Source organism: Pleurotus ostreatus (genome assembly GCF_014466165.1).
Source record: "Pleurotus ostreatus strain PC9 chromosome Unknown scaffold_2, whole genome shotgun sequence".
Lineage (NCBI taxonomy): Eukaryota > Fungi > Basidiomycota > Agaricomycetes > Agaricales > Pleurotaceae > Pleurotus > Pleurotus ostreatus.
In genome coordinates this window covers 2333582-2360298 of record NW_023503157.1, presented here as the reverse complement: position 1 = coordinate 2360298, position 26717 = coordinate 2333582, and the positions used below count along the sequence as shown (strand labels likewise).

Here is a 26717-nt window from a genome sequence, read left to right as displayed (position 1 = left end):
CAATCCACGCCAGGCACGTTCATCCAATAGGCCGCGTTGCTGAAGTCGCGAACCACGGAGCTTATTCGACGCCGGTATATTCAATGACGAGCGGGAGATGTCGAAGGCGTGCCGAAGGGGCAGGACAATCGCAGAGTCAATTAAGCCTGGGTACAGCGACGTCCCAAGGCCCTCGGATTTCACTAAGGCTCTGTCAGGCTAAAAGCTTCGCTTGAAAGCAAAAAAATGCGAGACATACTTCTTGTACCTTTGGGCCCAAATCAACACCCCGGGAGCAATGAACGTAATCCCAAACAAGGCGAAGAAAAACAGCCATGTTATCGTGGTGGATATCGATGCGGTCAACACGAGAGAGAAGCTCGCTAATGTGATGGTCAACAAGGATTGAAACAACACGGGCGAATCCTTGTAAACCGCCATGCTGATTCAGAACAAGACCGAGAAGCCTAGGCAAGACGGCATACCTGTAGGCGATGCCGAAACATTGGGAATAGGGCGAATGCTTGTACTGCGAATAGGACAAGGGCAAATACTGATAAATCATCTGACAAGCGCGAGGCGAGGACGACCGAAGATGAAATCGCGGCGTTCATAGATAACACGGAGGTTAATCTAAGGAGGTGGTCCAGCGTGTCGTTTCTCTATGTTTGGAGAAAGATAGCTTACCTTTCTTGGGTGTGCCCTTGAAGCTTGGAAGAGCTGTAGTCCGCAAGGAGAATGTTTAACAGGAACAAAGCTGCTGACAGAGCCCAAATAGAATCTGAAGATGTCGCCGCTGTGAGAGTCCTCAAGACTGGGGAGAGGGACATCAACGCCAGAAACATCAAGATCGAAGACTTGAGTGTGGTGACAACTAAATGAAGAATCAATTATTGCCTCCACCAATAACGACTGTGTCCGCACAATTCGCATAGTAATCGACGTCGAGGCCTCCAGACAAATCCAGTAGCACCCAGGCCACGTACCCCACGACGAAACAGCACACCGAGGACCAAACAAGCAGATGAGGATGGAGCGTGAGGTCCTTTAGACGAACATAGATGCCAAGAAAGATAAAGAGCGAGGAAAGGTGCTGTGTTACGGCGCTCGAGAGAAGAACCACAGACCAGTACGTATACGGCTGGAAATTCGCTGTACACGAGTCAGGACCAATCAAGACATTTGAAGGAACTCTATAGCTCACGATTGGTCCTCAGCGATGACAAGAAGGCATCGGGCGGGATGTAATTGTCGGGAAAGGGCTGCCGCTTCCACAGCACCTTCTCCCAATGTCCCATCGTGGAAAGAGACACGGTGGCCGTGCCGTTCTCGGACTCGGGCACAGTTTCTCATTCACACCATCTCAAGTCGTGTTGATCAAAATTCAAATATATATTTGTGGCACCACTTGTTTTGGTGCGCAATCTCGCGATACGGTGTTGGCACAGTCCAACGTGCTAGCAATGAGGCGTACACGGCGACACCCAATATGTTCAGAAAAATGTTCGCCGCCCCTCATGGCATCGAATATTTGAATTCCCAATCGCATTGTTTATCGGCGAGTCGCAAGATGCCCGAGAAGCCATGATGGCGATAGTAGAACCGAATTTCCTTTGCATTATTGTGTGCAGTACCTCGTTCTCAATAGGCGGCAATCATAGTACCTCAGCCTTCCTTCATTAATCCCACTACGAACCCTTTATGAAACGAGGTTCTACGGCGAGTGCAGCGAAGGCGGACGCACCACTAATCTGTCATCCTTCCCATTATTTGCGGTGGCACTCGAAGGCTTCCCAACTTGAGCTGCAAGATGCCCTCGCTTAGGGTTTGCGGCATGCGTGCCCCGTGCTTGTTCCTAAAGACGGTCCCTTTAGTTGCCCCAGGAATGCAGTCATTGATCGACTTGAAACTCACTGCTTGCTGTCTACGTTCTGCAGCCGCTGCAGCCGCCGCTCGCGGATCGGGTGGGGATTGTGCTCCCGGTGCTGGTCGAGTGCCTACTGAACCCGTCGAGCCAAGCACCGTATGACCGCCCGAGTGAGTGCTAGACTTGGAGCATAACGATCCCATACGAGTGTAATGTAAGGGATGAGTTCGAGCTGCGGTTGAGTCAAGGAGCGCCTTGATTTGGTCGGTTGACGCCCGTATATTACCCGTATATGTTCCGATGCTTTATGTTCAGACGTTTAAATTTCAAAATACCCATACTCAGATGGGGTACTTCGGCCATGAAGCTCAAAGGGTACGCTCATCATGGAAGTTAGTAACATGACCACGAATAAATTAAAGTGTCCACTAGAACGATCATATACAGTATCTACCTACTGCAGCGATCATCGTATTAAGTCGTCCGCGTTCACCAGTTATCTGGGGCTGTCAGCCTGAGACACCGGAAGATAACTGCGTCTAGATAAACCGTATTCTTCATTCGATCGGCGCGGTACCCAAGCCTAGCATGAGGAGAGATTTAGAGCACATCATGGAGACAAAGAGGGGAAAAGCACCGACCTCCCACCACCTCCTGCCTGCACCCCATGGGATGTTTGTCTCAAACCCTGCTTTCGCCATCCTGTTCTTGATCCCCGCTCCCAATAAAAGACCGAATACCGTCAAAACAAATAAGGTGACAACTAGCTGGTCTCGCGGCGAATCACGTTCTAGATAAACGGGATAAATGCAGATTTATTTGGTTACTTGGGCCATGGTGGAAAGGTGAGGCAAGACATACGGAAACAACGTGCTTCTACGTCACCTTCTTTGCCAGTAGCCGTGTCGGGATCCGTATCGCCCAGTGACGCGCCAGCACATATCGGCAGATTTTGATTTAGGCACCATTGCTTAGTACACGACAAGCAAGGCTGGGACGGATTATCCGGAATGGCCAAGTGCAAGATGGTATAATTGGAAGAGAAGCAAATACCTGTGCCTAGTCAGCCCTGTTCAAGCGGCCACGGTGCAGCACATACATTTACAGAAGTTTGTGGCCTCCCATTTGTTTAGAATGGCCAGAGCATTACCCTAAGCACGTTTGAGACATTGAAGAAGTAGAGAGTAGATTCTGCACTCACCGACAGACATAAGATCACCAGAACGACGGTCAGTATACACTGCGAGGTGGTCATGGTCAGGAGTTGACGACGAAGCGCCGGTCCTCACAGCTGCGCCAAATTGCGCCAAACACGAACTAACGCGTCGCTCAGAGACCACCCGTGTCGCCGTCTGCAACAGTGCCAAGTGATCGCTCTATCCCAGGGAGCAGCGGCCTCCGACAAACATCAGGAGAATGTCTGAATACGACGACGTGCTCACCAATCAGCCAGTGGTCATAGACAATGTGCGCGTCTTTTCGCCTCCGAAGCATAAAGCCAAAGATGCTAACACGAAATGTTCAGGGATCTGGGACTATCAAGGCGGGGTTCGCAGGACAGGACCACCCTAAATGCTTCTTTCCATCCTTGTGCGTCGCGATATTACAGAGTGTAGTTCTCGTGTATGACTGTATGGGTCTAGCGTCGGTCGGCCAAAGCACATCAAAGTCATGGCTGGCGCCTTGGAGGGCGACGTCTTCATAGGCAGGAAGGCGCAAGAGTTTAGAGGATTGTTGAAAATCAAGTACCCTATGGAACACGGCATAGTGACAGACTGGGATGACATGGAACGCATATGGAATTGGGTATATACAGAGGAACTGGGAACTCTAAGCGAAGAGGTGTGTGCTATGATACATAACATCATCTCCACAAGATCTCATACAGCGCGCATATCGTCTGTAGCATCCCGTCCTGCTCACCGAAGCACCTCTGAATCCACGAAGTAATCGAGAAACAGCCGCCCAGATTTTCTTCGAGACGTTCAATGTCCCCGCCCTCTTCTGCTCCGTTCAAGCGGTTCTATCACTGTATTTGTGTCCCCTAACTCATGTCTGAGTCTGTGAACTAATCTCCACCGCTCTAGATATTCTTCGGGCCGAACAACAGGGATTGTACTTGACTCTGGGGATGGCGTCACTCACGCCGTTCCGGTCTTTGAAGGTTTCTCCATGCCACATGCCATACGACGGATTGATATTGCTGGAAGGTAGGGCTCAGTTTCAGCCTTACTATCGCGTCCGTGTGACGAGCTTAGCTTTGGTCCACAGGGATGTCACTGATCATCTACAATTACTCCTCCGCAAATCTGGACACCACCTACACACCACAGCTGAGCGGGAGGTCGTTCGAACCATCAAGGAGAAGTGCTGTTATGTTGCCCTCAATCCTGCCAAGGAGGAGAAGGATACCCAAAGCCGCTCTGAAGATCTGAAGCTACCGGACGGGAAAGTCATCCAGGTGAGCATGGATACCTCATTTATGTGATCAAAGCCACTGAATTACGATTGTGTCAGCTTGGTTCTGAGAGGTTCCGTGCACCTGAAATTCTCTTCAATCCAGAACTCATAGGGCAAGAGTACGCTGGTGTTCACCAAGTGGTAGTCGATTCAATAAATCGGGTCGATCTTGATCTACGGAAGAGTCTCTTCTCCAATATCGTATTGAGCGGCGGAAGTACTCTGTGCAGAAGTGAGACCCCTGCATTTGCCTTCAATACTGTTCTGATATGATTTGGATCTGTAGACTTCGGAGATCGACTGCTGAACGAAGTGAAGAAACTTGCGCTGAAAGATGTCAAGATAAGAATTTATGCACCGCCTGAACGTAAATACTCGACATGGATCGGTGGATCAATTTTGGCTGGCTTGAATACTTTCAAAAAGGTAGGACGGTCTAGTCCTCCTGTTATGACGTTAAACTGACCAGTACGGTAGATGTGGGTTTCCGCAGAAGAGTACCAAGAAGATCCTGATATCATCCACAAGAAGATGGGCTTTTAGAGTATTGACCTGGGCGAGTTCTTATATACATTATATCACGGTAGCTGTTATGATACCCCCGTACTTATTTTCGCGCGACATTTCAATGGATGCAATCATAATAATCAGAGTGAATTGGAGGCATAATGGATCATATTTGCCATGGATTGGTACGAGATGAAAAGCATACGAGACACATGCACCAAGTAAACCGCGAAACCAGCACTCCGGGGTAGATAACAATATGAAGTACACGGCGCGCCAGGATTACTTGCCCTTCTTCGGAGGCTCGGCGGCCTTGACTTTTTTGGTGCCACGGAGCTGCGTTGCGAGAGATGAGTAAATTAAACGGAGCACGGACGTCTGGACGCACCTTCTTGGCACGGTTTTTGCGCTCCTTCCGCAGCTTACGTGACGCCTTCTCCACCTTCGGTGCTAGCCCAGACTGCAGGCATCGTAAGTAAGGTGTCCAGGTTCATGCCCGAGCCTGTAGAATACGCACTCGGACCAAGCGATACCGGGGTTCGAACTTCTTTTGCGATGCTTCATCGTCGTAGATCAAGGCAAAGCCAGTACTGCGTCCTCCACCAAAGTGCGTGCGGAAACCAAAGGTCACTACGCGGTTCTTCTCAGTCTTGTACATCGATGCGAGCTTCTCGGAGAGCTCCTCTTTCGAGACGTTTGGGCGGGAAGGATGGAGGACATCGAGGACGAATTGACGGCGGGCAAGCAGCCGGTTGGTGATGAATTTACGGGTGCGAAGGGTGATGGGGGCGGAGCTGTCGGCCTAGGTGAACGCAGAGTCAGACAATGTCGCCAACCTCCACAACCTGTTTTCCTGTGCCATCACTCCATCCCAATCCATCGTGTGATATCGCCTACCTCGAAGAAACTTCCAAACTCACCATTGTTGCCAATCTGAACTTCGCTTCTAAAGTCCACGGCGGTCAGCACAGATAGGCGGCAACAAATTCATAGCTACTAACCTTGGTCTTGAGGTCGTTGGGGCCAGCGCCGGTAACTAATGCTGACTCTTGTCAGATGCGGTGGCTGACAGTGACTATATAGGACCAACGGCATCTTCCGGTCCAATAGCAACAAGATTCATTGCGATCGTCTTCCCTTTCCAGTAAACCGTAGAGAGCGCGCACTTTATTAGGTGCAGCATCCATATAACACACACTCGTAGGACCTCGCAACGCAACTACTTCATTATACTGCAATCTGCACATTCATCGATATATTTTGCTGTTGGGCTTGGCTCGGGCGTCTAACTTGAGAGCCTACTGCTGACTCATCATTTACCTAAGGGACGCGTTTCCTGAGCGCTTCTTAGTGACGTAGAGACAGTGGCCGTTTCAACACTCAATTCAAGCAAAGGAGCTCGGATCGATACCACGCCTCCTGAAGCTTGAAGATGACCACCTCGTCGAGTTTTGCGACGTTTGCGCCATATGTGAGGTGCATGCTATCCAACCGGGATCTTCTCTAATGCCAAGTTCATCACATTCAGACACCTCCACCGGACGATCCATCTCGCGGCCCATTGTCGGCCTCGTCGTCCCATCCTTCAGCGCGGGTATGGTTTCCAAATACCGAAGACACCTCATATCAGTCCGGTGGCATACCTAGCTTCAACGCATCCATGACCGGGGGTGGCCCTCAGGTCGACGAAGAGGCAAACGTGAACCAATGGGAGACGACCTATGGACTGCGCGTCGATGTATTGGCAGCGGTAGCATATCTATTAGGACCATTCTCAGGTGCGTTCAACACCATTCCTTTCCGCGAATCACTCACTCACGACATGTCCAGCACTTGTCATTCTCATCCTAGAAACCCAGAACGACTACGTCCGCTTCCACGGTGAGTTGTGGTCGTACTTACCTACCTCCTTTAGACTCACTTTTGATGCTAAATAGCGTACCAGTCGGCTCTTGTTAGTACTCCGCTGGTTATTATCTGGATTGTAGCATCCTTGCTGTCGTTTCCATCCTGGCTGCGCACATTCTTTGCCATATCTCTGATGGCTACAACTTTGTATACGGCGTAAGTGTCTTACACCACCGAGTGCCCAATTCCTGCGCCACTAACTATGTTCTTCCTTAGATTTCGAGCATATAGAGACGTGACCCATAGTAACCTTACACGGTATCATATACCTATATTGGGCTTATTGGCTGAGCGGTGGTTATTAGAGGAATAATAATCTTGACAATTTGTCTCTCTTAACCGCGAGGAGACTGATTGATTAACGAAGGATACAATAAGGATATGAGCTACGGCTACAGTGTATTTCATACAACATCATATATGCGCATAGACCTGCTACACAGCGGCTGATTTCAAATTTCATAGACCGAGGCCAAGATCGTTGATAAGCCCGTCGGAGGAGTTCTCCGTGAAGTCGAGAAGGAACTCTAGGATGCACTTGATATCGTAGACGACTAAGAAGCAAGCGATGAGATGGGATGCAGAAGGGAAATGGGCAAGGAGAAAACTTACTGTCGGCGAGCTCAGGGAAGTCTTCTGCGGTCAAGAGGTAGGTTGCTTTCAAGAGGTCCTTGTTGACGTTGATAAGGTCCTTCAACGCAGTCTCTAGTTCGCTGTTGCGGTCGTAATTGAGGAGACCTTTGGCAGCGCCCAATGGTTTCAAGAGTAGGGCGAGGCTCTGGAGCCAGAGGTGAATTTCTTCCAGGAGGTCAATGGTCGCCTGTCTGTTTGCTGGGTCTTGTGGCGAGTCGCTCGCCAACGTGGCTGTGATATGTACGAATAAGTATGAAGGGCCTCCTAGAGAGTAGTCAAACGAACAGAATCTCTGGTTCATTTCTCGTCCTTGGTTGCAGTTCGTCAGGGCTAAGTGTAAGAAATCTAGTCCAAGGAAACCCGTCGAGCCAATGGGAGTAGAAGCTCGAATGACTGGCTGGGCGTGTCCACCGCGAGACTGAGAACGAGCCAAGTAGGTCGACACGCGAGATGCGGGGCTGAGGCGGTTTGAGATGGTTCTTGGTTCGAGGCCAGTGGGTATCGGAGAGGCAGCCGCCAGCATAGAGGACATAGGCGAGACGTTCGAAGAGAGCAAGGCGGCGGCGTACACGGCGAGTAGGACTGAGCGAGAGATGTTCAACATGATTTCGCGTTAGGCGGCTGGCGCTGGGAGGTCTTGAGGGACTGGTATTAGGAGAATTAGGTAGGATGATGGCGGTTGGAAAGAAAGTTGTGCTGGGGCGCGCCCACCCTTCTTATACTTACTTCCAAGATGTTTGGCTTGAACCTTATTTTGTAACGTCCCTGATTGGCTGCTTTCGGAGCAAACAACGCGCATATCACGTGCGTGTATAGGGGCCGTCTACTGGGTACGAGGGTCCATAGGTGAATCCAAATTTAAACAGGAGAAGCGCGTCACTAAATACGAGAAGCACAGGTATCGAAAGTATATTTAGTCCGAAGTATATACTAAGAATGTCCTAAGGTCCATCGACAAGTTCATTCAGACAAACGAGTAAAGACAGAAACAATAAACGAGCGAAGACAGAAGCACTGGTAGATCAAAGGTGGATGCAGCTACTTCTGTCATTTGAAAGACGATATCCTCCAGCGCAAGTATAGACTAAGACAAATTGAGATTAGTATTACGATAAAGAAGCGAACAGCAACTCACTAGCACATCGTCCGGCTTCACAGCCGACATTCCAAGCTCCACGGATTGCCGTACAATCTTGGCCTTGACCGGTGGACGTGCACCCACCGCAAGATTCTAGATCGGTCGACGCGTCAATGCATTCGTATTCACGCGATCCTAGCCCTCCAATATGACAGGCATCCAAGCCTTGGGGACAGAGCGAATCTGATCGCGATTTCATGCTAGTGGAACGCCTTCCGTATCCCCCATGATTATGTCCGTAACCACCACCTCCGCTTCCACCACCGTGCCCGGGCTTGGGCTTGGGGGATGGGGCAGGTTTAGGGTTGTTGGGCTTGGTAGGTTCGTGTGTGCACTTGCGAAGAGCGGGAACCCACTGCCAGCCCTTGCGGCACTGAGGAGGGGGGTTGTTAGGTGGGGCCGGGTTGCGAGGAACGCAGCACCCTTGTTTCTGACCCCAATAATGACTAGTTGGGGGGCAATCACTGTCGCTCGGTGGGGGAGGCGGGGGCTTTGGGGGACCACCGCTTGGAAGACAGCAACCGGCATCCTTATACCTATGGGATATGGGATATTGAACAATCAAGCTGACCCGTATAAATTATTCTACGGAATGGGCGCACCAGAACTCCGTCTTCTGGCAGCTGCTTGGCCCAGTCTTGGGAGCGGTTGCTACTGTAACGTGAAGGAGGGCAGCCAAAATGGCCAGACAAGCCCCAAGTCGGAAACTAAACGCCATTAGTCGGGGAGGGGCAGAAAAGAGTGACAAGGAAATTAGGGAGGGAGCGCAAAATACAAGAGAAGGAAAAGGACGTGAAATTTGCACAGATGAACATTTTTTGCTTATATATGCGGTCGTATCTCGGACTCGTTAGAAGCACAACGGACAAAAATAGAGATCGGCGATGGAAAACATGTGTGGAACCTGTGTGGGATTGAGGTGATGATCTTGATGTCTGATTCATTGCCCGATCGTCAGCATTATTACGTTCGATGCAAAGTTCTGCATCCCCTGCTTGTTGATGGATATGGTGGAATACCTGAAGATGGAAGCGAATAAGGCGCGAACGAAAAGAACAAACGAGTGCTGGAGTATGCGCACCTTTCGTTGAGTTCCCTTATGATGTTATTGTCAAGTTGCATTACATGTTCTCACGCGCGATCATTCTGATAGATTCAAGGAACAAGGAGTTGAATGTTGAGCCTGATGTAACTGTTTGGTTAGTTTTGGCAAGGGGATGAGAGACCGCGTAACAGAATGATAAGTGACTTACGAAGCTGACGTGAAGCAGACAGACGTAGGAAAAGCGAATCGACTCGAACGGACTAGACAACTAATTGGCCTGCAACGATAGGTATCACATTGTATTGTCTCTTGATTTATGGTATTGAACCGAAAGTATATGATAGAAGCTAGCTGGAAACACTCCTCGCCGGGTACGGTCCATTACAATCCCCCCTGGAGTTGGGGTCATCATTAAGAAGTCGTCATGGGTACAATCGACTGACCTCAGGCCACCTCAACAGCCTTCTGAAGGGCACGGGAGGCAAAATACCGAACATCGGCATCCTGGTCATTCTTTGCTTGCTCTAGTGCGGGTATAAGTCGCTGCTGAACCATCTCCTTCCCCTCTGGCGTGCCACCGTATGCCACTGCGAGGACCTCCAAGCATTTGGCAACATTGAAGCGTATATTTGGGATGGGATCGATTGCTAGCTGCAGCAACGGTTCTAGAATATCAGCGCGCACCACTTCAACATTCAGCGAAGGGGCTACGGTCTACCCAAAAGTCAGCATAAACGCTGTAATGCAAATATGGAGCGCACCGTGATCGCTTGAACCGTAGTCATTCTGAATAAATAATTGGGGTGCCCGCCCATACCCATAACTTTGGGTACAATAGCTGTCCTCGCCCATTCGACACCGAAGACCTCGGTCAGCTTTTTGAGGTTTATGGTAGCAGATTCCCTGATGCTGTAGACTGTATCACCTAACCATGACATGCACAAATTGCCCAGCTGTTCATCAAAGAATGGTCGGCCCAACTGTGTCGCTAACAGAGGGATATACTCGATGATGGCTTGCCTAACCCGCCACGATTTGTCCTCCGCCAATTCCACGATTGCAGGCAAAAGGCTCTCAGCCAACAATTGTATCCCAATAACTTGATGGTGGTATAAGCATCCATATTCAAGGCGGGGATTTCGCAACATACGCACCGGTATTGACCGTTTCGAGCTTGCTGATAATATTAAGTCGAACTTCCGGGAATTCGTCCTTAAGGAGATGAAGGAAACGAGGGAGAAGATGCTCGATGGTAGCTTCCTTTCCAAGGAGCGGGGCCAAACCACTGATCTGGTTAGCCAGTGCGGCACGGACATGTTGCGAGGTGTCTTCTGACAAGGCTTGTACGCAAGGAACTATCCTGGCGAGAATCACTTCCTTATCAAGAAGCTTGGAGAACCCTGCAAAGTCGATATATCACTTCTAGATACGAAGATGACAGGGCACGCGACCATACCAGGTATTTGACCAGCCGCTGCCGTTCTAACCTCTGCTTCATTGTCTTTCAAGAGTTGGACGAATTGGTTGATGAGCTCGGTGCGAACAAGGTTAGCACCAACAGCTTCTGCGAGCTAGCAAATGTCTCAGGATCGTCAAATCGAAGCTACTCGGATCGCTGGCGCACCTCGTTAAAGTGACTTGCGGCCATGTATCGTACTCTCCAGCTCTTGTCACCGATGCTCAGCCGAATCTGCTGCAAGAGCTGTTCCTCCACTTCGGCCGGTGTAAGTTGCTGAGCGATCACGATCAGGTCTTCCACAGTCAACAGGCGCACGGAATCCTGGTCATCCATCTGCAGTCTTCGGTATATCGGCAGACCATCAGACAGCACATGTTCTTTCGACAGAGTTTTGATGAATGACTAGGATGGGAGGTTCAAGCGCAAAACTGAACGGATAGATCGCACACTTACACCCAGCCACTTGGCTGCAGCTCTTCTGACCATCGGTGTATCATCAGATCCCAAAATCGTGAAGCCTTTTCGTAATTCTTCTTGGATGGCGGGTGAAACTTTGGGGTATGCGGCGGCGAAGAGGGCCGCTGATGATGTTCGCGACGTAAACCACGTCCCGCGAGAAAGTCGCCTGAGAAGCGGTATGTAGTATTCTTCTACTTGAGAACTGGACAGAACGGCGGCAACCTTCGTAATGGATTCCGCTGCCTACACGAGAAAGAAATGGAAGAGTCGCGCCACACATGTGTAGAGAATGATGTGAGAAGATAGTTACACAAGAGGAATAGACGTACCTTATCGCGAACCAACGTCTCTTCCACTGCTGATAGATTCTCTAATGGTCCCAGTATAACATGCGCGTGTGCGTTGCCTCCAACATATTCTTCAAAGTTTTTCCCCAGCTCTTCAGCCAGAGCCAAGAGTACTTCATCCTCATCGTCCACCGATTCTCGGAGGAATGGAATAAGCTCTTCCCTTGCACGATCAGGACCAAGGGCGAGGGCAATGGTGGGGATGCTGTGGATGGCGTTCAATCTGAGTTGGACATCTTCTGAGCGTAGCTCATCCATAAGAATGGCAATCGGGGCGACCTATACAACGATGAGGACCACGTCGGTGAGAAACACGGTGCATACGGACATCGTCTACTGAATATCCAGGATCCATCATGGAATCTTGGGGTGAATCAAGCTGCACGAGCATTTAGCCGTATACAAAGCGTTTCACTGGAACAAGAGATCAACTTACGGACTGAAGGGGAGATTGAACAAATGGAAACAATCACTGAGGCTGGAACTGGAGAATGGAATGTAGAGTGATCTTGGAGCGCTTATTGGCGGCGCCTCTACTTCTGTAACATCACGACCAAACAAAAGATACAGCGGGGTACAGCTTGCCATGAATAGCCTCTGAGCACAGGAACTGACAGTACTACGCGTTCTTCACGCTGCTCTACGTCAAATACTTCAAATTCACCCTCCCTTTCTCCTTCTCCTTCTGGACGGCTTGGTGCAATGTTTTCTTGTATCAGCCCCCTATGGTTACATAATCCAATCCCATAGATTAGATTATCGCTGGTGTGGCCGCAGCACTTGACGTCACGCAGCCTTGTTCCTGCATCTACGATATTTTACCTCCAGGTCAGCGAAATGCCCGTCGAGCAGAAAGAGGACAGAGTTATCCTGAAGCATCCAAAGGTGCTTCAAATAAGTCATTGATCGGCTTACTACCCCACTCAGCAATATTATGTAGGGATCGTCCGTTGAGATATTGTATTATGGCGCGACTGTGATTTCATGGTTGTCTGTGATCGGCCAAGGATCTGAACCAGTCGAGTGTCTCTTTGTGTCATCCAAGGCCGCTTTGGATGGCTCTAAGCCAGGTGTGTAGCTGATCCTACCCGCCGCTGGCAATGCGCTTTATCATTAAATTTATCTAGTTCGTGGCGGTATCCCAGTAGTATTTCCGTGCTTTGGTGCCCCTTCTCATCCAGAGCACGCTAAGCTTTCTCAACATGGCTTCGCGAGAAGCTCAACTTGGAACTTTGACTCCATTGTCGTGGACAACGACGCTGGCGTCTCCGTGAGACTAAGTTTGTTTCCGGCTCATTGACGACCGCGCAATTCTCATGATGCTTTCCAGCCCTATCGCCTACCCAAGCCATTCAGTCAGTTTATCCTCACGACTTTCTACTCAGTTACGTCGTGACCCTGGCCGAACATCAGCTCAGCACCGATCTACACGTCACCAACAAGTCAGACAAGCCTCTCGAATTCCAGGCCCTGCTTCACAACTACATCCGGGCACCCGCTAAAGAGGTCACAGTATCTAATCTACAAAAATTGAACTACTATGATAAGACGGAGGCGACAGAGGAAGCTCGAGCCACTGCCAAAGTCGAATCAAGGGCAGGCGTAGATGTCCGTCGTTTCACGGATTCGGTCTACGAGAATGCACCTCAGCATTATTACGTTACCTGGCCCGAAGGAGGAGTCGAGATTAAGACAGTAAACTTCAAGGATGTCGTCGTCTGGAACCCTCAGGCGGAGGCTGGGAGCAAAATCGGCGATATGGAGGTAAACGGATGGTAAGTTCGTCAGACCCTACGAGTAGGCCTGAGACTGAATAGATAAATCAAAGGGACCATTACGTCTGCGTAGAGCCGGGGCACGTTCGAGGATTCTTTTCTCTGGAGCCTGGAAAGACTTGGATCGGGCAGCAGACCATCACATCTCCCGGAAGCAAATCTCACTCACTTTGACCCTAGCCCCTGGTCATTGTCTTATGTAAATGTAGTCACGTGGCACAATGTTAGACAGGGTCGATGCGCTTAGCTTTCTTGTACAAAGCTCTACTGTACTCGCCACAATCGACTCATGGAATCTAACTTTCATGTTCGTATCAACCAAATTGATCACTGTATGGTACCTCCTGGGCCTCTGGACTACTCACCATTCCCCAAAACACCTGTGCCAGTACTCCGCGTCTATGGCCCTACATCGTCGGGGCAGAAGGCCTGTATCTACATCCACCAAGTTTATCCGTACTTCTATGTTGAGTACAAGGGAAGCATGGACGTGCCATATCGTATGCATACTCACTGCGCTCATAATCCACTGCTCATGGATGCCACTCTAGTACTCAAATACACTCGGAAGCTGCAGCGTTCGTTGAACCACGCAATTGCTCTTTCCATGAAGCGGGACCCTCACTCACCCAAATCTATCTTCATTCGAGCCGTCGTCGTCGTCAAAGGCGTGCCGTTCTATGGCTTTCACGCGTCGTATGCACCATTCCTAAAGATCTACATGTTCGACCCTAAACTCTTGTACCGGGGGGTGGCAATATTACGATCTGGAACTGTAATGCAGACGCGGTACAGTGTGTATGAGAGTCATCTAAGCTTCCCTTTACAGTTTATGTGCGACTTTGGCCTCTATGGGTGTGGTTGGATTGACATGGGGGAAGTCTGGCAGCGAGGGCTGGACAACGAGTATGTTGACCCGGACAAGAAGACGACTCTACGCGTGTCCCCATATCATAAACAGGCGAAGATGGATCTCGAATTCGATGTTGTCGCTCATCAAATCCTCAACAGAAACCGGCTTACAACGCGCGACATTCATCATCAGCTCCAGATTCCTGCTGCACCAATGCCGACTGAACCGTTGATTCTCAGCGTGCGTGAACTATGGGAAGACGAGCGAAGGCGCAGGCTTGCGAGAGGCTTGTCTGCTTCCCCGGATATGCCTGTGGATCTGAGCGAGAACCGTAGGGGGGACGGTGGCGATTGGACGGCGGAGGCGCGATGGTGGCGCGAACTGAGAGCAAGAATCGAAGCAGAACCCACTGAACACCTGGAACCAAGCAACTCCTGGGATAAGAGGGTCATGACAACATCGCAAAGCATTGAAGCGCTATGGGAGCCTACGTTCAGAGTGTGGAAACCTCAACAAGCAGAAAGCTCCACCGCGCCGGTTGACTCAACCTCAGGCTCATCTGTCTCCAGGGCTTCGGTTCAACCCAGCGGGGAGGATGAAGAAGTAGATGTCGACGAGAGTTTCCTCTCGAGTCAAGCCATCGAAGATGCTGATGATCCTGAGCCGTACATCAATGAAATGGAGAGCTTTATCGAAAATGACCAGGCCCAGTCCCTTGAAGATGGTCCAGATGAGGGCATATACGACAAGGATTTCGAAGAGGACCTTGTCGTGGAACAAGAAGAAGAGAATCCTTTCCTTGACAATAACGAAGGGTTTGTTCCTATATCGATAGATGTCAATAGTTCTGACCTTTGAATTGCAGTCCAGCCGCTCTGGAGGCGGATGGCGAGGGTGGCGCAGGAGACGCCGCCGGGGCCAACGATTTTATCGCAAGATTGCAGCATAGCGTGGAAGACAATACCTTGGGCGAAACGTTTAGCGGTAACCATCCATTATTACCTGCCCCGACCGAGTCACCAATAATCGAAGCACCGGCGAAGCTTTCTCCAACGGAGAATGCAGAATGGTCCGTTTCATCCTTTGTCACCGTTCAGCTTCACTAAAATTATCTCGGTAAAGCCTTATGGAGCCGTCTCACCCAAAGTCAGAACAGCCCGAGCGCCCCGCCAAGCGGCGAAAAGTTGAAATGCCTAATGGCGAAATTCAAAGCCAACCCAGGACACAAACGCGCTTGCGAAGGAGTGAATATTTCACACAGACAAAGCACACTCTAACACAGTCAGATCACATTAAGTCATCGTCCTACAGCGTTCCCGATAAGTGTTATGCATATGCACATCTGCCGCCAACAAAGGACCATCTACTTCAGACATTGGACGAGTACAACGTTCCCAGTAGGATTTATCGCAATCCGCATTATTCCCATTCCGAGGATGCTCCTGCGAGACCTAGGGAATATGCAGGCTTGGTTTACCGTCTCAAAGGTGGCGATGGCTTGGACACATTGTCCGATTGGCAGACTTCGACGAACACAATACATGAAGTCGATATTGCTCCAGGGAAGACCTTCGATCCTTCTGGAATCGGAGGCTGGGAATACGCCGGGTTTCCGCCCAAGAGGAAGGTGGCTCAGCGGTGGCTGCTTGAAAACCCAATTCTTCCTCCCCCGAATCCAGTTGTTTCACGCTCGCAGGTATGTGCTCCTTTTGTCGTGAAGCTGGTGGAAACGAATGAAGAGCCTCTGCTTCCAGATTGGAGGCCCTACCCAGGTTAATACGTACGGGCTGAAGTCTTCTTTAGGAAAAGTAGATTCCAACTCCTCCCAAAAGAATGAGACGATGTCAATTCTATCCTTCGAAGTCTACGGTGTGACCAGCTCTTGTCGTTGCTTTCAATAGCTGCTCAGTACTCCTACATAGCGCTGTCTGATGGCGGCCGACAACCCATCCCACAGGAGGACGAGATTGCCCTGGTGTTCTTCGCATTCCAGGGCGACCACGGGATAGACGATGTTTTAGAAGTTAAGCATGGCATCGTTGCCGTCGACAGCGAACACCTTGAACCGAAACGATTACGGGGTCATCAATTCGAAACAATACCAAGCGAACTAGAACTACTGCACAGAATTGTTGACATCGTCATCGACCTCGATCCCGATATACTTTGTGGATGGGAAGTACAACTGTCTTCTTGGGGCTATTTGCAAGCAAGAGGGGCTGTATACGGTTTGTTTAACGTCATATTCTACTAGATGGGCGTTCACAGTGCTTGCTTAGGTCTGGACATTGATGAGCTCATCTCTCGTGCCCCTGCTAGGCGCAGAGGTGGAGTAGATCAGTGGGGTGCAAGACACGCATCGACATTCAAAGTGGCGGGAAGACACGTCCTCAATGTCTGGAGAATAATGCGAGGCGAACTCTCACTCAACATGTATAGTTTTGAGAATGTCGTGTTCAATGTCCTTCGGCGGCGGTACGATCTATGTCTTACTTCATCTGTGACTGTCTCAACACAACATCAGGGTCCCGCAGTACTCACGCACGACACTTACGTCCTGGTTCAACTCACCTTCGGCAGCACGCGTGAGCAGACTGCTAGATTACTTCGTCGGGAGGACGTCCATGGTGCTAGAAATACTCGAGGCATCGCAGATTGTCACTAAGACGTCGTTAGTGCTCATTCATCTATCCTCTTCACTGTATCTTTCATCTTACATTTCACAGCGAATTTGCTCGAGTCTTTGGTGTCGATTTCTTCTCCGTCATCACTCGAGGGTCCCAATTCAAAGTTGAATCTTTCATGTTTCGCCTAGGGAAGCCAGAAAACTTCGTTTTTCTCTCCCCTAGTAAGATTGATGTTCGTCATCTGGGCATTTAAATTACAGCTCTGCTTACATTTATCTAGGTCGGAAAACAAAACGCAGCTGAATGTATGCCCCTAATCATGGAGCCCTTGTCCGCTTTCTATAGCAGTCCCCTCCTGGTCCTCGACTTTCAAAGTTTGTATCCCTCAATCATGATCGCCTACAATTACTGCTATTCGACATGCCTCGGTAGAGTAGCCGAGTTCCAAGGGACCAACAAATTCGGCGTTACAGAGCTGAACCTACCACCTGGATTGTTGAACACTCTCAAAGATCACACCAGAAGTACGAAAATGACCCTGTTAATTAAATATATGCTGATGCTCAAATGGCTCTACTAGTCGCTCCGAATGGTATAATGTATGTGAAGCAAGAAGTGAGGCAAGGGTTGCTGGGTCGCATGTTGAAAGAACTCCTCGACACCAGGGTAATGGTGAAGCAAGCCATGAAAACCAACAAAGATAATAAGGTAGGCTCCTGACATATCCCCTGAGAGTTCACCCTGACGCCTCCTACTCTAGACTCTCAGCAGGATACTAAATGCTCGACAGCTGGGTCTGAAGTACATAGCCAATGTAACATACGGTTATACTAGCGCCACTTTCTCTGGTCGGATGCCTGCAGTGGAAATCGCGGACAGCATTGTCCAGAGCGGCAGAGAAACCCTCGAAAAGGTACATGTTGTCCTCATGTTCGAATTCGAGAGCATTCTCTAACTGTTACATAGGCCATCCGCTTAATTGATTTAACCCCAAAATGGGGTGCTCAGGCAAGTGGTCGCTCTTTCCAACGGATAGTGTCCGTGAATCCTCTATACCAGGTCGTTTATGGCGACACAGACAGCTTGTTCATGTACGTCTGCGCCCTGTAAGCTAAACACACCGTTAATTATTAGAGCAGCTACCTTAAAGGCAGAACCAAAGAACAAGCTTTCAGAATCGGGAATGATATAGCCGACGCAATCACTGCTAGAAACCCAGCCCCCATCAAATTGAAGTTCGAAAAGGTACCATTCATGATTATGTGACGATAGCTTGCCAACTCAGTGTCGCGGCCAGGTTTACCTCCCCTGCGTCTTGATGGCCAAGAAGAGATACGTCGGCTTCAAGTACGAGCACCCCGACGATACGGAACCCATCTTTGACGCCAAAGGAATTGAAACAGTTCGCAGGGACGGCGTACCTGCTCAGCAGAAGATGACGGAGGTGTGCCTCAAGTGAATACTAACATTTCCACCACTTCCAAAGCACAGTGCCCTAATTGCGATACCAGGAAACTTTTCAGGTCCCAAGACCTCAGTGATATCAAGGAATATTGCTGTAGATCATGGACAAGCATCCTCGACCACAAAGTGCCCATCCATGAATTCATATTCGCCAAGGAAGTTAGAATGGGAACATACAGGTACGCACCGGCGTTCGATGTCCTTTTGCCTCTTTAACCTCTAAATCCTCTAGCGATGTATTGCCACCGCCGCCAGGCGTAGCAGTCGCAGCTCGACGAGTATTGATCGATCCAAATGACGAACCGCAATATGGCGATCGGATACCATATGTCATAGCTCGTGGTCCTCCAGGATCCCGCCTGGTTGAAAGAGCGTTCACTCCGCAGGAAGTACTGACGGCGGGGTAGGTGTTAACTTCCTTGTTGAAACCACGCTCATCCCTCGGCACAGGAAACAGCTCGATGCCGAGTACTATATAACTAGGGTATTGATTCCTCCATTGGAGCGAATCTTCAATCTCGTTGGAGCCGATGTCCGAAGATGGTACGATGAGATGCCCAAGCCGCTAAGGATTAGCCAAACGGATATCTTCTCTCCCAGCAAACGTGATCGGTTCGCCGTTATGGATCGCCATTTTCCAAACTCCCAATGTCTCACATGCGGGGAATTCGCATGGACTGGTAAGTCCGTCTCCGTCTCTTGCTGCGCTTGTGAAATTGACGTGAGAAAGCCGTCTGCGATGACTGTAGGGCGCATCCTCAGACCACGATGGCAAGCATCCTAGATCTTGTCAGGAAAGGGGAGAAGCGTCTCACCAACGTCCATGAAGTTTGTGCGTCGTGCGCCGGTACATCACCATTGGAGCAGGTTGAGTGCGAATCTCTGGACTGCCCTTGGCTATACGAGAGGAAGAAAGGCGACAACAATGAAGAGTATCTCGAAGCCTTGAGGATGCTCTTGGCAGAAATTGGCCTTCCGAAGGGTTCGGCGGACAGCATTGTTGAATTAGACTCTGATGGAACACAGACAGAGGTCGAAAGAGACGGTACGGAGTCGATGACTGAGTAATTTACGCGCAGTAGATTATACCGACGTTCGAGAGGCAGAGACAATACGTAAAACTTCGCAGTAGACCGTACTAAACCTGGAATGGACCAGTAGGAGGGGGTCCGGGGGGAGGGTTGGCTCCCACTTTGGGCGCTGGTCGGGCATCTACAGACTCTTCGTCAAGACTTTGATAACCGTTACCCAGGCCGCCGGGCATGGCGCCTGACCAAACTGCGCAGCTGTGTCAGCCTTGGAAACGACGCTCAAAGACAAAACACACCAGTAGCACCACTCAAGTCGCCGCCTCTTATCCCTAAACCACTGAATTGCGCGCCTCTTTGCCGGAGGGTTAGACCAAAGGCGAAGAATACCGGGATCTAAGAGCGCGTTGATATTGTCATGAACGGAACGCGAATTCGGCTTACCTTGAGAAGGAGAAGGACAACGGTCATGAACTTTACGAACCCTTGCTGCTCGTTGTTCATCATCCACAGGACATCAAAGAAATGAGATATTCCTAGCAACGCGGTGAACTAAAGTCCGGGAAACAAGTTAAGGCATGACCGAGTGGATGTTCACAACACAAAGGCTACCAACAGTTTGCAATGATTGGACGCCTTCGGTATTCTCTTGTGCATAGATACCAAACAGAAATATTGGGAGGTTGTATGGGGGCGCCGCGAAAGGGCTGAGAAGGAACGAGAGTGCCTGTAATAACAAGTCTGAGCCAGGAAGGCTTTTGGTGAGCCATACACATGCGCACCGTCCCGCCGAGAACTAGTTTGGAGGGGTCGAGATTCTGCACGAAGTCGGCCATGGTTGCCACGAAGCTGCGCAGCGAAAGTGGGATTGAGCCGCAACTATTCGCTGGGAAACTGGTTTAGACGCCCGTGGCTGTAACTCTTTCCACTGGCACAGTTCGAATGCCCGAGGTCGATACCGTTTATCCTGCTGATGCGCTCGAGTTCTGTCCGCATCCGGCTGCTCAAGATATCTTCGTGTGTGGAACGTACAAGCTAGACGATGCCTCGGAAGACCCAGCGGCAGCACCATCACCACAGCACAGACGTGGACAATGTCTTGTATTTGCCGTTGAGGATGCAGGCGAGCCGAAGATGTGAGCTTGATATACAGTAGATATCAATGGCTGAACTGTATATAGTGTGAAATTACAAGAGATCGACCTGCCAGCTATTCCGGATATGAAATGGTATCTGCAATAAACCGCTGTCAGCGTCGGGTACATATTCACCCAAATTGTAGGAGTCATCGGTCTGAATCCAACAACCCGTTACTGGGAGTGGCAAATTCTGAGGGTCGCGTAACTTTACATGAATGGGAGAGCAACGAGGTGCTTCTAGTCCTCTTTGACAGCCCTTACCATGTGCCAATAACATCTTTACTAGAGAAATCTTCGTCAACTAGCTGACATAGAATGCGCTTCTTCAGATATTCTCTGTTTATCCCTTGACTGGTCTAATCGCCGGTATACTGGAACGTACGACGTTCCTCGCTACCGAATGATCCGTCAATTCAAGATTTTACGGTAGATCAGCGGGACTGGCTCTTTAGTAGTTTCTCTCTCCAACGGCCAATTGGCTCTATTGCAACCCGACGACCAGAACCTCGCCGTCACACAATTATGGCATGCGCATGATTACGAGCCTTGGATTGCTGCTTGGGATTACTGGAACACTAATTTGATCTATTCGGGTAAACATCCAGTCTGGTTATACATCGCGCGTCTTACAGAAAATGGCAGGTGGTGACGACTTGCAATTGAAATGCTGGGATATTCGTGAGGGCTTTTCCAAGCCTGTATTTTTGAATCGCCGGTATGAATGTTTCATATCTTCGCCGCTCGGTGTCGTCACCTGTGCAGTTTTGAGGCAGGTGTAACAACTTTGCAGAGTAATCCCCATCGGGAGCATTTGATTGTTGTAGGGAGGTGAAACTCAACTCTATTATCCTTGATTGGTATATCGTTATTGATAGTCATCCAATCGTCTCTCAGTTACGATACCTCGGTACGGCTGTATGACTCCAGGAAGGCGGTGGCCCCAGTTGGTACAGCCGACGCAGGTGGTGGAGTTTGGAGGGTGAAATGGCATCCATCCCCGCTTCGGGCGGACGACTTACTGGTGGCCTGCATGCATGACGGTTTCAAAATCCTCCACTTCGATGGCGCAGACAAAGCGCCGATGCAAATACAAGGAACTGTGGCAAAACGCTTTGACGATCATCAATCACTCGCATATGGCGCAGATTGGTCCTACGCCAGAACAACCACGAATAAGACTGACCGAACGCTTATTGGTAGTTGCTCATTTTATGACCACAAATTATGCCTTTGGAGAGGCTGAAAAATGTTACGCGCCAGGATATAATGATCACTCTTCTCTTCTCACCGTCTTGAACGGAGTCTCTGCGCTTGGCAATGCTGGGCGTCACTGTTACACCGGAACCAGAACAGACGCCGTCAGATGATCAGGCCGATCGTTTATAGCAGTTCGGTTTGCTTCCGGCGGGGAAAACTGGTTTCTCAGCCTCCGAACTTTATAAAGGGTCCTTGACTTTACATGACCAAATATTCACTCAGTCCTTGCCCGCGACGTCGACGCGCCTACAAATGTCTGAATTCGACGGACGACGCGACACCGCTGAACCCGCCATGATATTAGATGTTGATCAAGCCGCTGGCAGCGCCGACGTCGGGGAGCCAGTTGTTTTACCCGCCTCGCCCACTGAGCAGCCTCCAGTCGACGGAATGCCCTATTTGTCTCCCAGTCCTGAGCGCGCGCTGTTCACCAGGCCTCTGCCTGCTCATGAACCCACGCTTGATCCTCGCAAGAGCCCACCAACGATACCGCCGGTTCACGATCATCGGACGCTCGTGTTATGCTTTGATGGTACGTCCGTTCATTTAAAGCCTGTGTAGATTATACTCATAATATTCGTTAGGCACTGGCGATCAGTTCGACGCGGATAACTCAAACATCGTCCAGCTGTTCTCCTTGTTGAAGAAGGATGACAAGACTAAGCAGATGGTTTACTACCAAGTGAGTTGGCTCAAGACATTTGCTGCCATATTTTGCTTAATTACTTGCAAAGTCGGGTATTGGGACGTACGTCTCGCCGAAGGTAGCCACGCCTGTGATGTCTAAAGTATCCCAGGTATGCTTCTTCGATCAAACTTTGATCCAGTACCTGACGAACGACATCAGACCCTCGACGCGATGATAGCGTGGAACTTGGATGCACATGTGATGGGTATGCCATCTGCTTCACCCATTATAGACGCACGTTGATCGAATGACCCATACAGATGGCTATGAGTTCTTGATGCAGAACTGTAAGTTTGACGTGGGCCGTGCCCGACCTATGCTCACCGAATACCGTGGAACAGATATGGATGGGGACCGCATTTGTATTTTTGGTTTCTCCAGGGGAGCATACACCGCTCGTGCCCTGGCAGGTATGCTACACAAAGTGGGGCTCCTCCCCGCGAGCAACCACCAGCAAGTTCCCTTCGCGTATAAAATGTTCACGCGGGCGGATCCACTGGGTTGGGAGCAGTCAAATGCTTTCAAGGAAGCCTTCTCTATCGATGTCACCATCGAATTCATCGGTGTTTGGTATGATTGACATACATTCGCAAGATAATATGTATCATTACTCATACGTTTATTAGGGATACTGTCAGTTCTGTGGGTTTGATCCCGAGGCGTTTACCGTTCACTACATCAAACACTGTTGTTCGTACCTTCCGACACGCCGTTGCCTTGGATGAACGACGAGCGAAGTTCAAAGCGAATTTGTGGAACAAACCACTGCCCCACGAAGAGAACCTTGGGACCAGCAAAACTCCAAAGGTCGATAGATCGAAAGTGCAGCACAAAAAGACCACTGGTGATTCAGATCAAAGCGAAAAGCATTCTTCGTTCATCAGAATCAGCGAAGAAGAGCACGAGCTTACCCAGCTGGAAAGGCAATACTCTGAGCTCCAAGGTAAACCGACGGATATCGAGGAAGTCTGGTTTGCTGTACGTCTACCTTCCTCTACCCCAGCTGAACAGCAATCTAATATCCTTTGTAGGGTTGCCATTGCGGTACGCACCTCTTAGCAAGTCGCAGTCAATAACTCATTTGCATCTGCTTATAGATGTCGGCGGCGGTTCCGTTTCGAACAAAACCAAACATTCTCTGGCCCGTATATCACTTCGCTGGATGATCCGGGAATGCTTCAAGACGAATACTGGAATCATGTTTGATGCCGAGCGACTCAAAAACGTTGGCCTTGACCCACAAACACTTCACCCCTTTGTCACCCCTCGCCCACCTTCTCGTTCCCCCGGCTCTTCGAAGATCATGAAGCGACCAAAGGAGGAAAAGCGATGGCGCTTTCCGTGGTCAAAGAAGCCGCCAGCTGCTCCTTCTACCGCTCCTTCTGAGAAGGAAGGACTTCTGTCGCGACCTCCCTCCCCTTTCCCTCCCGTAGCTTCCGTTTCTGAAGAAGAGGAGGAACTACTCGATGCGCTGTCACCGAAGTACGACCAGCTTAAGTTAAAGCCCTTCTGGTGGATACTGGAATTCATCCCAATGGAATACCGGTTCCAGGTTGGAAAGGACAACCGCTGGGTCTCTTACTTTGGGTATGTTCCTATTCGTCGCGATGGTTGTGTACCTCCATCCATATTGAGCTTTCTTCACAGCCCAAACAAAGCACGATCGAGAATCATCCCGAGGCAGCGGTCGTGTGGGTTCAAAGTACACCGCAGCGTCAAGATCAGGATGGAAGCCGAGCACGAGCATCACAACCCGAAGAAACAAAAGAAATACACGCCCAAGGCCAAGTTCCATACGGATCCCATCTGGGTGGATTGAACATTCACGCAATTCACGAATCTATCATACCATCATAATTTATGCGATTTACGACCATACTTAGACACTATACGACGAGTTAATGACGCCTAATGCGTTTAATGCCAATTATTGCATTCAATTACATTTCTGATTATCGATTATTGTTCATCTGGGTATTGGTTTCAACCTCGCACCCGGGGACGTCTTCGTGTGGTGGCGTCACGAGGTAGAGGTAGCCACAATCAGTTGCTGATCTGATCGCCTGTCTTCCTGAAGCCAGCGCGAGGACCCTTCAAAATGAATGCGGCAGTCCATTTCGAGAGTCCTCGGAGGGAGTGCGGTTTGTGCATGGCTCCGGTTATTAGTGTTGCGAATGATAGGACAAACACCAGACTTCATCAATTGAATTCAGCGCAGCTAACCATAATCGGGACGGGAGAACTCACCGCTCGAGGCCCCGAGCCAGTGGGCGGTTGCCCCGCAGCCAGGAGTTGGGGAGGAGCGTCCGTATAGCCCTCGGGAGGACATACAGTGCCATCTCACCCCGACGCCTACCATTTTCGATCCAGATACTGCTTCCACACGTCAAGCACGCAGCCATTATACAGCCGTACGGCCCATCCCAAAAGTCGTGCGACACGGAAGGAAAGAGTCGCGCGAAGGCGAGTGTACGTGTAACGCACACCGTAAAATAATATGAAGACACAAACGTAGAAAGGAATGTGGCGCTTCGCGCGGCTCCTAGAAGCACGGAAATGGCTTTATGTGGTTGGAGCAGTGAGCTCGGGCGACCCAGAAGGACTGGAAGTAGATGAACCTGTGGATCTAAAGTCAAAACGCGCTCTGTGACAGGCGGATAATTTCCTACGGGGAGGTATATTGCCATTGCTTCAGCGAAGGCATATGCGCCTCTGACCACCGCATTGGCGGTGCAACTGCCATCAAGCCCGAAGCGGGAGGTGATACCGCCATGAACTAGTTCGCAAGGTATACCGCCAACGCCTGATCGGTTGTGCACCCCCAGTTTAGTCCAAGTTACATTGGCAGCTCGCCCTCCGAAAGCAGGGAGCGCGGACGGATCTCCCCATGCTGGGGGGTATCCCAGGTCTTGTGAGAGGGATGTCAACAGATGGGACTCTTTGGGTGAGCCGTGGATGTAGCTCCAGCGCCCGGTCCGGATGGCACGCAGTGCTTCAGGGAGACGGGGGTCCACTGCTGCTAAGGAACCGATCCATTTGACGTAGGCGCGAGGGAGCCTGGTTAAGATTATTTGGACAAACTCAGCCAGCACTCGCGATCGACTGAAGTTGAGACAAGCACCTTGCTGGTCGGTAGAAGAAACACCACATTATTCTTAGGGTTTGGTAAGCACATGCGTACGGATGGGCCTGCCCTACGAAGAGGCAAGGGCCGAACTAACCTAGCGCCGCAAGCCCAAAAGACCAGGGCATCTATACGAGTCGTGAGGCCCAGTCGCCTGCGACGGAACTGCTTTTCTTCTTCGTGAACATCATCCATCTCGTCGGGTATTTTTGTAGGCAGAGTTGATTTCTCCGGAGCGTTATTACACCGCGTGAAGACAAAGCTTTGGCAGAGGGAATCGACAGCTCTGACGAGGAGTAGGAGGGTAAGATCAAGTGTAGGTGAGGGTACCGCAACGCCCGAACGCAAAGAATGGGGTATAGATACTGTCAAGGGTATAGCATCCATAGACGGGGGATTGTTCCTCAGCCGCAGGGATCTATCGCGGCCAGCCTGTATGAGGAGAATAGATATAGCTGACGACACGAAGTTCGCCACGAATGTCCTTTGTGCCGCCGAGAGCCTTGCTAGCAAAGAGCGGAGTGTTCGACGCGGTTCTGCGGTTGGGCTACCCTCCGCTGGCACTTCCCCAGAGGCCTCCGCTGAGAAATACCGGTTCAAAGCCTCACCACCGGCAATAGCGAGAGTCATGGCGAACGCGAACCCATCATGTCCCAGTTCCCTTCGCAGCACTTTGAGCAAGGCACGGCCGTTGTACTTGGTCGAGCCGGTGGATCTTGGTGCGACGCGGCTAAGGACGAATGGCAGCAGTGACGGGCCCAGCGAAAGTGACAAAGCGAGGGAATACGTCCGCAAGGCGACATGGGCGATGTGTGAGGGATCGCCGGGCAGACCTGGCACTCGATCCATCAAATTCTTCCACTTCATCGCTGTTGCAGACGATGATGATGGGAATCACATGTAAACATGCGGGCGCGTCAAAATGAGAGGTACAATTGGCGCTATGATAAGATGACGCGG

General features: G+C 50.3%; 14 protein-coding genes across 14 annotated transcripts; 6 read left to right on the top strand and 8 right to left on the bottom strand.

The window, feature by feature from the left end:
• Positions 1-136: 136 nt before the first annotated feature.
• PC9H_003668 (uncharacterized protein) lies at positions 137-1277 on the bottom strand (the record flags this gene model as incomplete). Its single annotated transcript, XM_036773261.1, has 6 exons — positions 137-182; positions 239-405; positions 465-612; positions 667-853; positions 904-1131; positions 1184-1277. 6 exons carry the CDS (start codon positions 1275-1277, stop codon positions 137-139), a joined length of 870 nt encoding a protein of 289 aa, XP_036634734.1.
• Positions 1278-2342: 1065 nt separating this feature from the next.
• On the bottom strand, positions 2343-3101 carry PC9H_003667 (uncharacterized protein; the record flags this gene model as incomplete). The annotated part of the gene is made up of 5 exons (XM_036773260.1): positions 2343-2429; positions 2488-2636; positions 2708-2899; positions 2952-2997; positions 3048-3101. The coding sequence occupies 5 exons, from the start codon at positions 3099-3101 to the stop codon at positions 2343-2345; spliced, it is 528 nt and encodes a 175-aa protein (XP_036634733.1).
• Positions 3102-3262: 161 nt separating this feature from the next.
• On the top strand, positions 3263-4849 carry ACTIN2 (Actin-2; the record flags this gene model as incomplete). The annotated part of the gene is made up of 9 exons (XM_036773259.1): positions 3263-3313; positions 3372-3436; positions 3490-3688; positions 3753-3877; positions 3934-4056; positions 4118-4307; positions 4364-4538; positions 4593-4732; positions 4784-4849. 9 exons carry the CDS (start codon positions 3263-3265, stop codon positions 4847-4849), a joined length of 1134 nt encoding a protein of 377 aa, XP_036634732.1.
• Positions 4850-5095: 246 nt separating this feature from the next.
• Positions 5096-5736, bottom strand: PC9H_003665 (uncharacterized protein; the record flags this gene model as incomplete). The annotated part of the gene is made up of 4 exons (XM_036773258.1): positions 5096-5149; positions 5202-5273; positions 5331-5615; positions 5734-5736. 4 exons carry the CDS (start codon positions 5734-5736, stop codon positions 5096-5098), a joined length of 414 nt encoding a protein of 137 aa, XP_036634731.1.
• A 509-nt stretch (positions 5737-6245) lies between these two features.
• On the top strand, positions 6246-7034 carry PC9H_003664 (uncharacterized protein; the record flags this gene model as incomplete). The annotated part of the gene is made up of 5 exons (XM_036773257.1): positions 6246-6284; positions 6342-6591; positions 6644-6694; positions 6751-6877; positions 6938-7034. The coding sequence occupies 5 exons, from the start codon at positions 6246-6248 to the stop codon at positions 7032-7034; spliced, it is 564 nt and encodes a 187-aa protein (XP_036634730.1).
• Positions 7035-7180: 146 nt separating this feature from the next.
• PC9H_003663 (uncharacterized protein) lies at positions 7181-7958 on the bottom strand (the record flags this gene model as incomplete). Its single annotated transcript, XM_036773256.1, has 3 exons — positions 7181-7275; positions 7334-7585; positions 7640-7958. 3 exons carry the CDS (start codon positions 7956-7958, stop codon positions 7181-7183), a joined length of 666 nt encoding a protein of 221 aa, XP_036634729.1.
• A 418-nt stretch (positions 7959-8376) lies between these two features.
• PC9H_003662 (uncharacterized protein) lies at positions 8377-9210 on the bottom strand (the record flags this gene model as incomplete). The annotated part of the gene is made up of 3 exons (XM_036773255.1): positions 8377-8438; positions 8490-9028; positions 9095-9210. 3 exons carry the CDS (start codon positions 9208-9210, stop codon positions 8377-8379), a joined length of 717 nt encoding a protein of 238 aa, XP_036634728.1.
• A 771-nt stretch (positions 9211-9981) lies between these two features.
• Positions 9982-12160, bottom strand: PC9H_003661 (uncharacterized protein; the record flags this gene model as incomplete). The annotated part of the gene is made up of 8 exons (XM_036773254.1): positions 9982-10251; positions 10299-10636; positions 10692-10937; positions 10994-11108; positions 11162-11398; positions 11450-11698; positions 11785-12081; positions 12131-12160. The coding sequence occupies 8 exons, from the start codon at positions 12158-12160 to the stop codon at positions 9982-9984; spliced, it is 1782 nt and encodes a 593-aa protein (XP_036634727.1).
• Positions 12161-12639: 479 nt separating this feature from the next.
• PC9H_003660 (uncharacterized protein) lies at positions 12640-13751 on the top strand (the record flags this gene model as incomplete). The annotated part of the gene is made up of 5 exons (XM_036773253.1): positions 12640-12687; positions 12743-12872; positions 12930-13082; positions 13133-13577; positions 13631-13751. 5 exons carry the CDS (start codon positions 12640-12642, stop codon positions 13749-13751), a joined length of 897 nt encoding a protein of 298 aa, XP_036634726.1.
• A 115-nt stretch (positions 13752-13866) lies between these two features.
• On the top strand, positions 13867-19589 carry REV3 (DNA polymerase zeta; the record flags this gene model as incomplete). The annotated part of the gene is made up of 20 exons (XM_036773252.1): positions 13867-14077; positions 14129-14352; positions 14407-15245; positions 15296-15499; positions 15553-16126; positions 16185-16299; positions 16353-16658; positions 16710-16905; positions 16955-17101; positions 17157-17289; positions 17338-17581; positions 17638-17765; positions 17818-17970; positions 18024-18148; positions 18197-18302; positions 18355-18512; positions 18569-18700; positions 18754-18924; positions 18972-19201; positions 19252-19589. 20 exons carry the CDS (start codon positions 13867-13869, stop codon positions 19587-19589), a joined length of 4734 nt encoding a protein of 1577 aa, XP_036634725.1.
• Positions 19590-19659: 70 nt separating this feature from the next.
• PC9H_003658 (uncharacterized protein) lies at positions 19660-20385 on the bottom strand (the record flags this gene model as incomplete). The annotated part of the gene is made up of 5 exons (XM_036773251.1): positions 19660-19799; positions 19849-19945; positions 19994-20101; positions 20166-20276; positions 20332-20385. The coding sequence occupies 5 exons, from the start codon at positions 20383-20385 to the stop codon at positions 19660-19662; spliced, it is 510 nt and encodes a 169-aa protein (XP_036634724.1).
• A 106-nt stretch (positions 20386-20491) lies between these two features.
• Positions 20492-21931, top strand: PC9H_003657 (uncharacterized protein; the record flags this gene model as incomplete). The annotated part of the gene is made up of 8 exons (XM_036773250.1): positions 20492-20685; positions 20731-20778; positions 20835-20919; positions 20975-21066; positions 21124-21281; positions 21331-21403; positions 21451-21516; positions 21583-21931. 8 exons carry the CDS (start codon positions 20492-20494, stop codon positions 21929-21931), a joined length of 1065 nt encoding a protein of 354 aa, XP_036634723.1.
• A 266-nt stretch (positions 21932-22197) lies between these two features.
• PC9H_003656 (uncharacterized protein) lies at positions 22198-24452 on the top strand (the record flags this gene model as incomplete). Its single annotated transcript, XM_036773249.1, has 10 exons — positions 22198-22477; positions 22530-22627; positions 22680-22742; positions 22793-22838; positions 22894-22920; positions 22975-23203; positions 23260-23611; positions 23665-23677; positions 23731-24220; positions 24281-24452. 10 exons carry the CDS (start codon positions 22198-22200, stop codon positions 24450-24452), a joined length of 1770 nt encoding a protein of 589 aa, XP_036634722.1.
• Positions 24453-24676: 224 nt separating this feature from the next.
• Positions 24677-26624, bottom strand: PC9H_003655 (uncharacterized protein; the record flags this gene model as incomplete). The annotated part of the gene is made up of 5 exons (XM_036773248.1): positions 24677-24827; positions 24881-25251; positions 25303-25690; positions 25755-25787; positions 25855-26624. The coding sequence occupies 5 exons, from the start codon at positions 26622-26624 to the stop codon at positions 24677-24679; spliced, it is 1713 nt and encodes a 570-aa protein (XP_036634721.1).
• Positions 26625-26717: the final 93 nt, after the last annotated feature.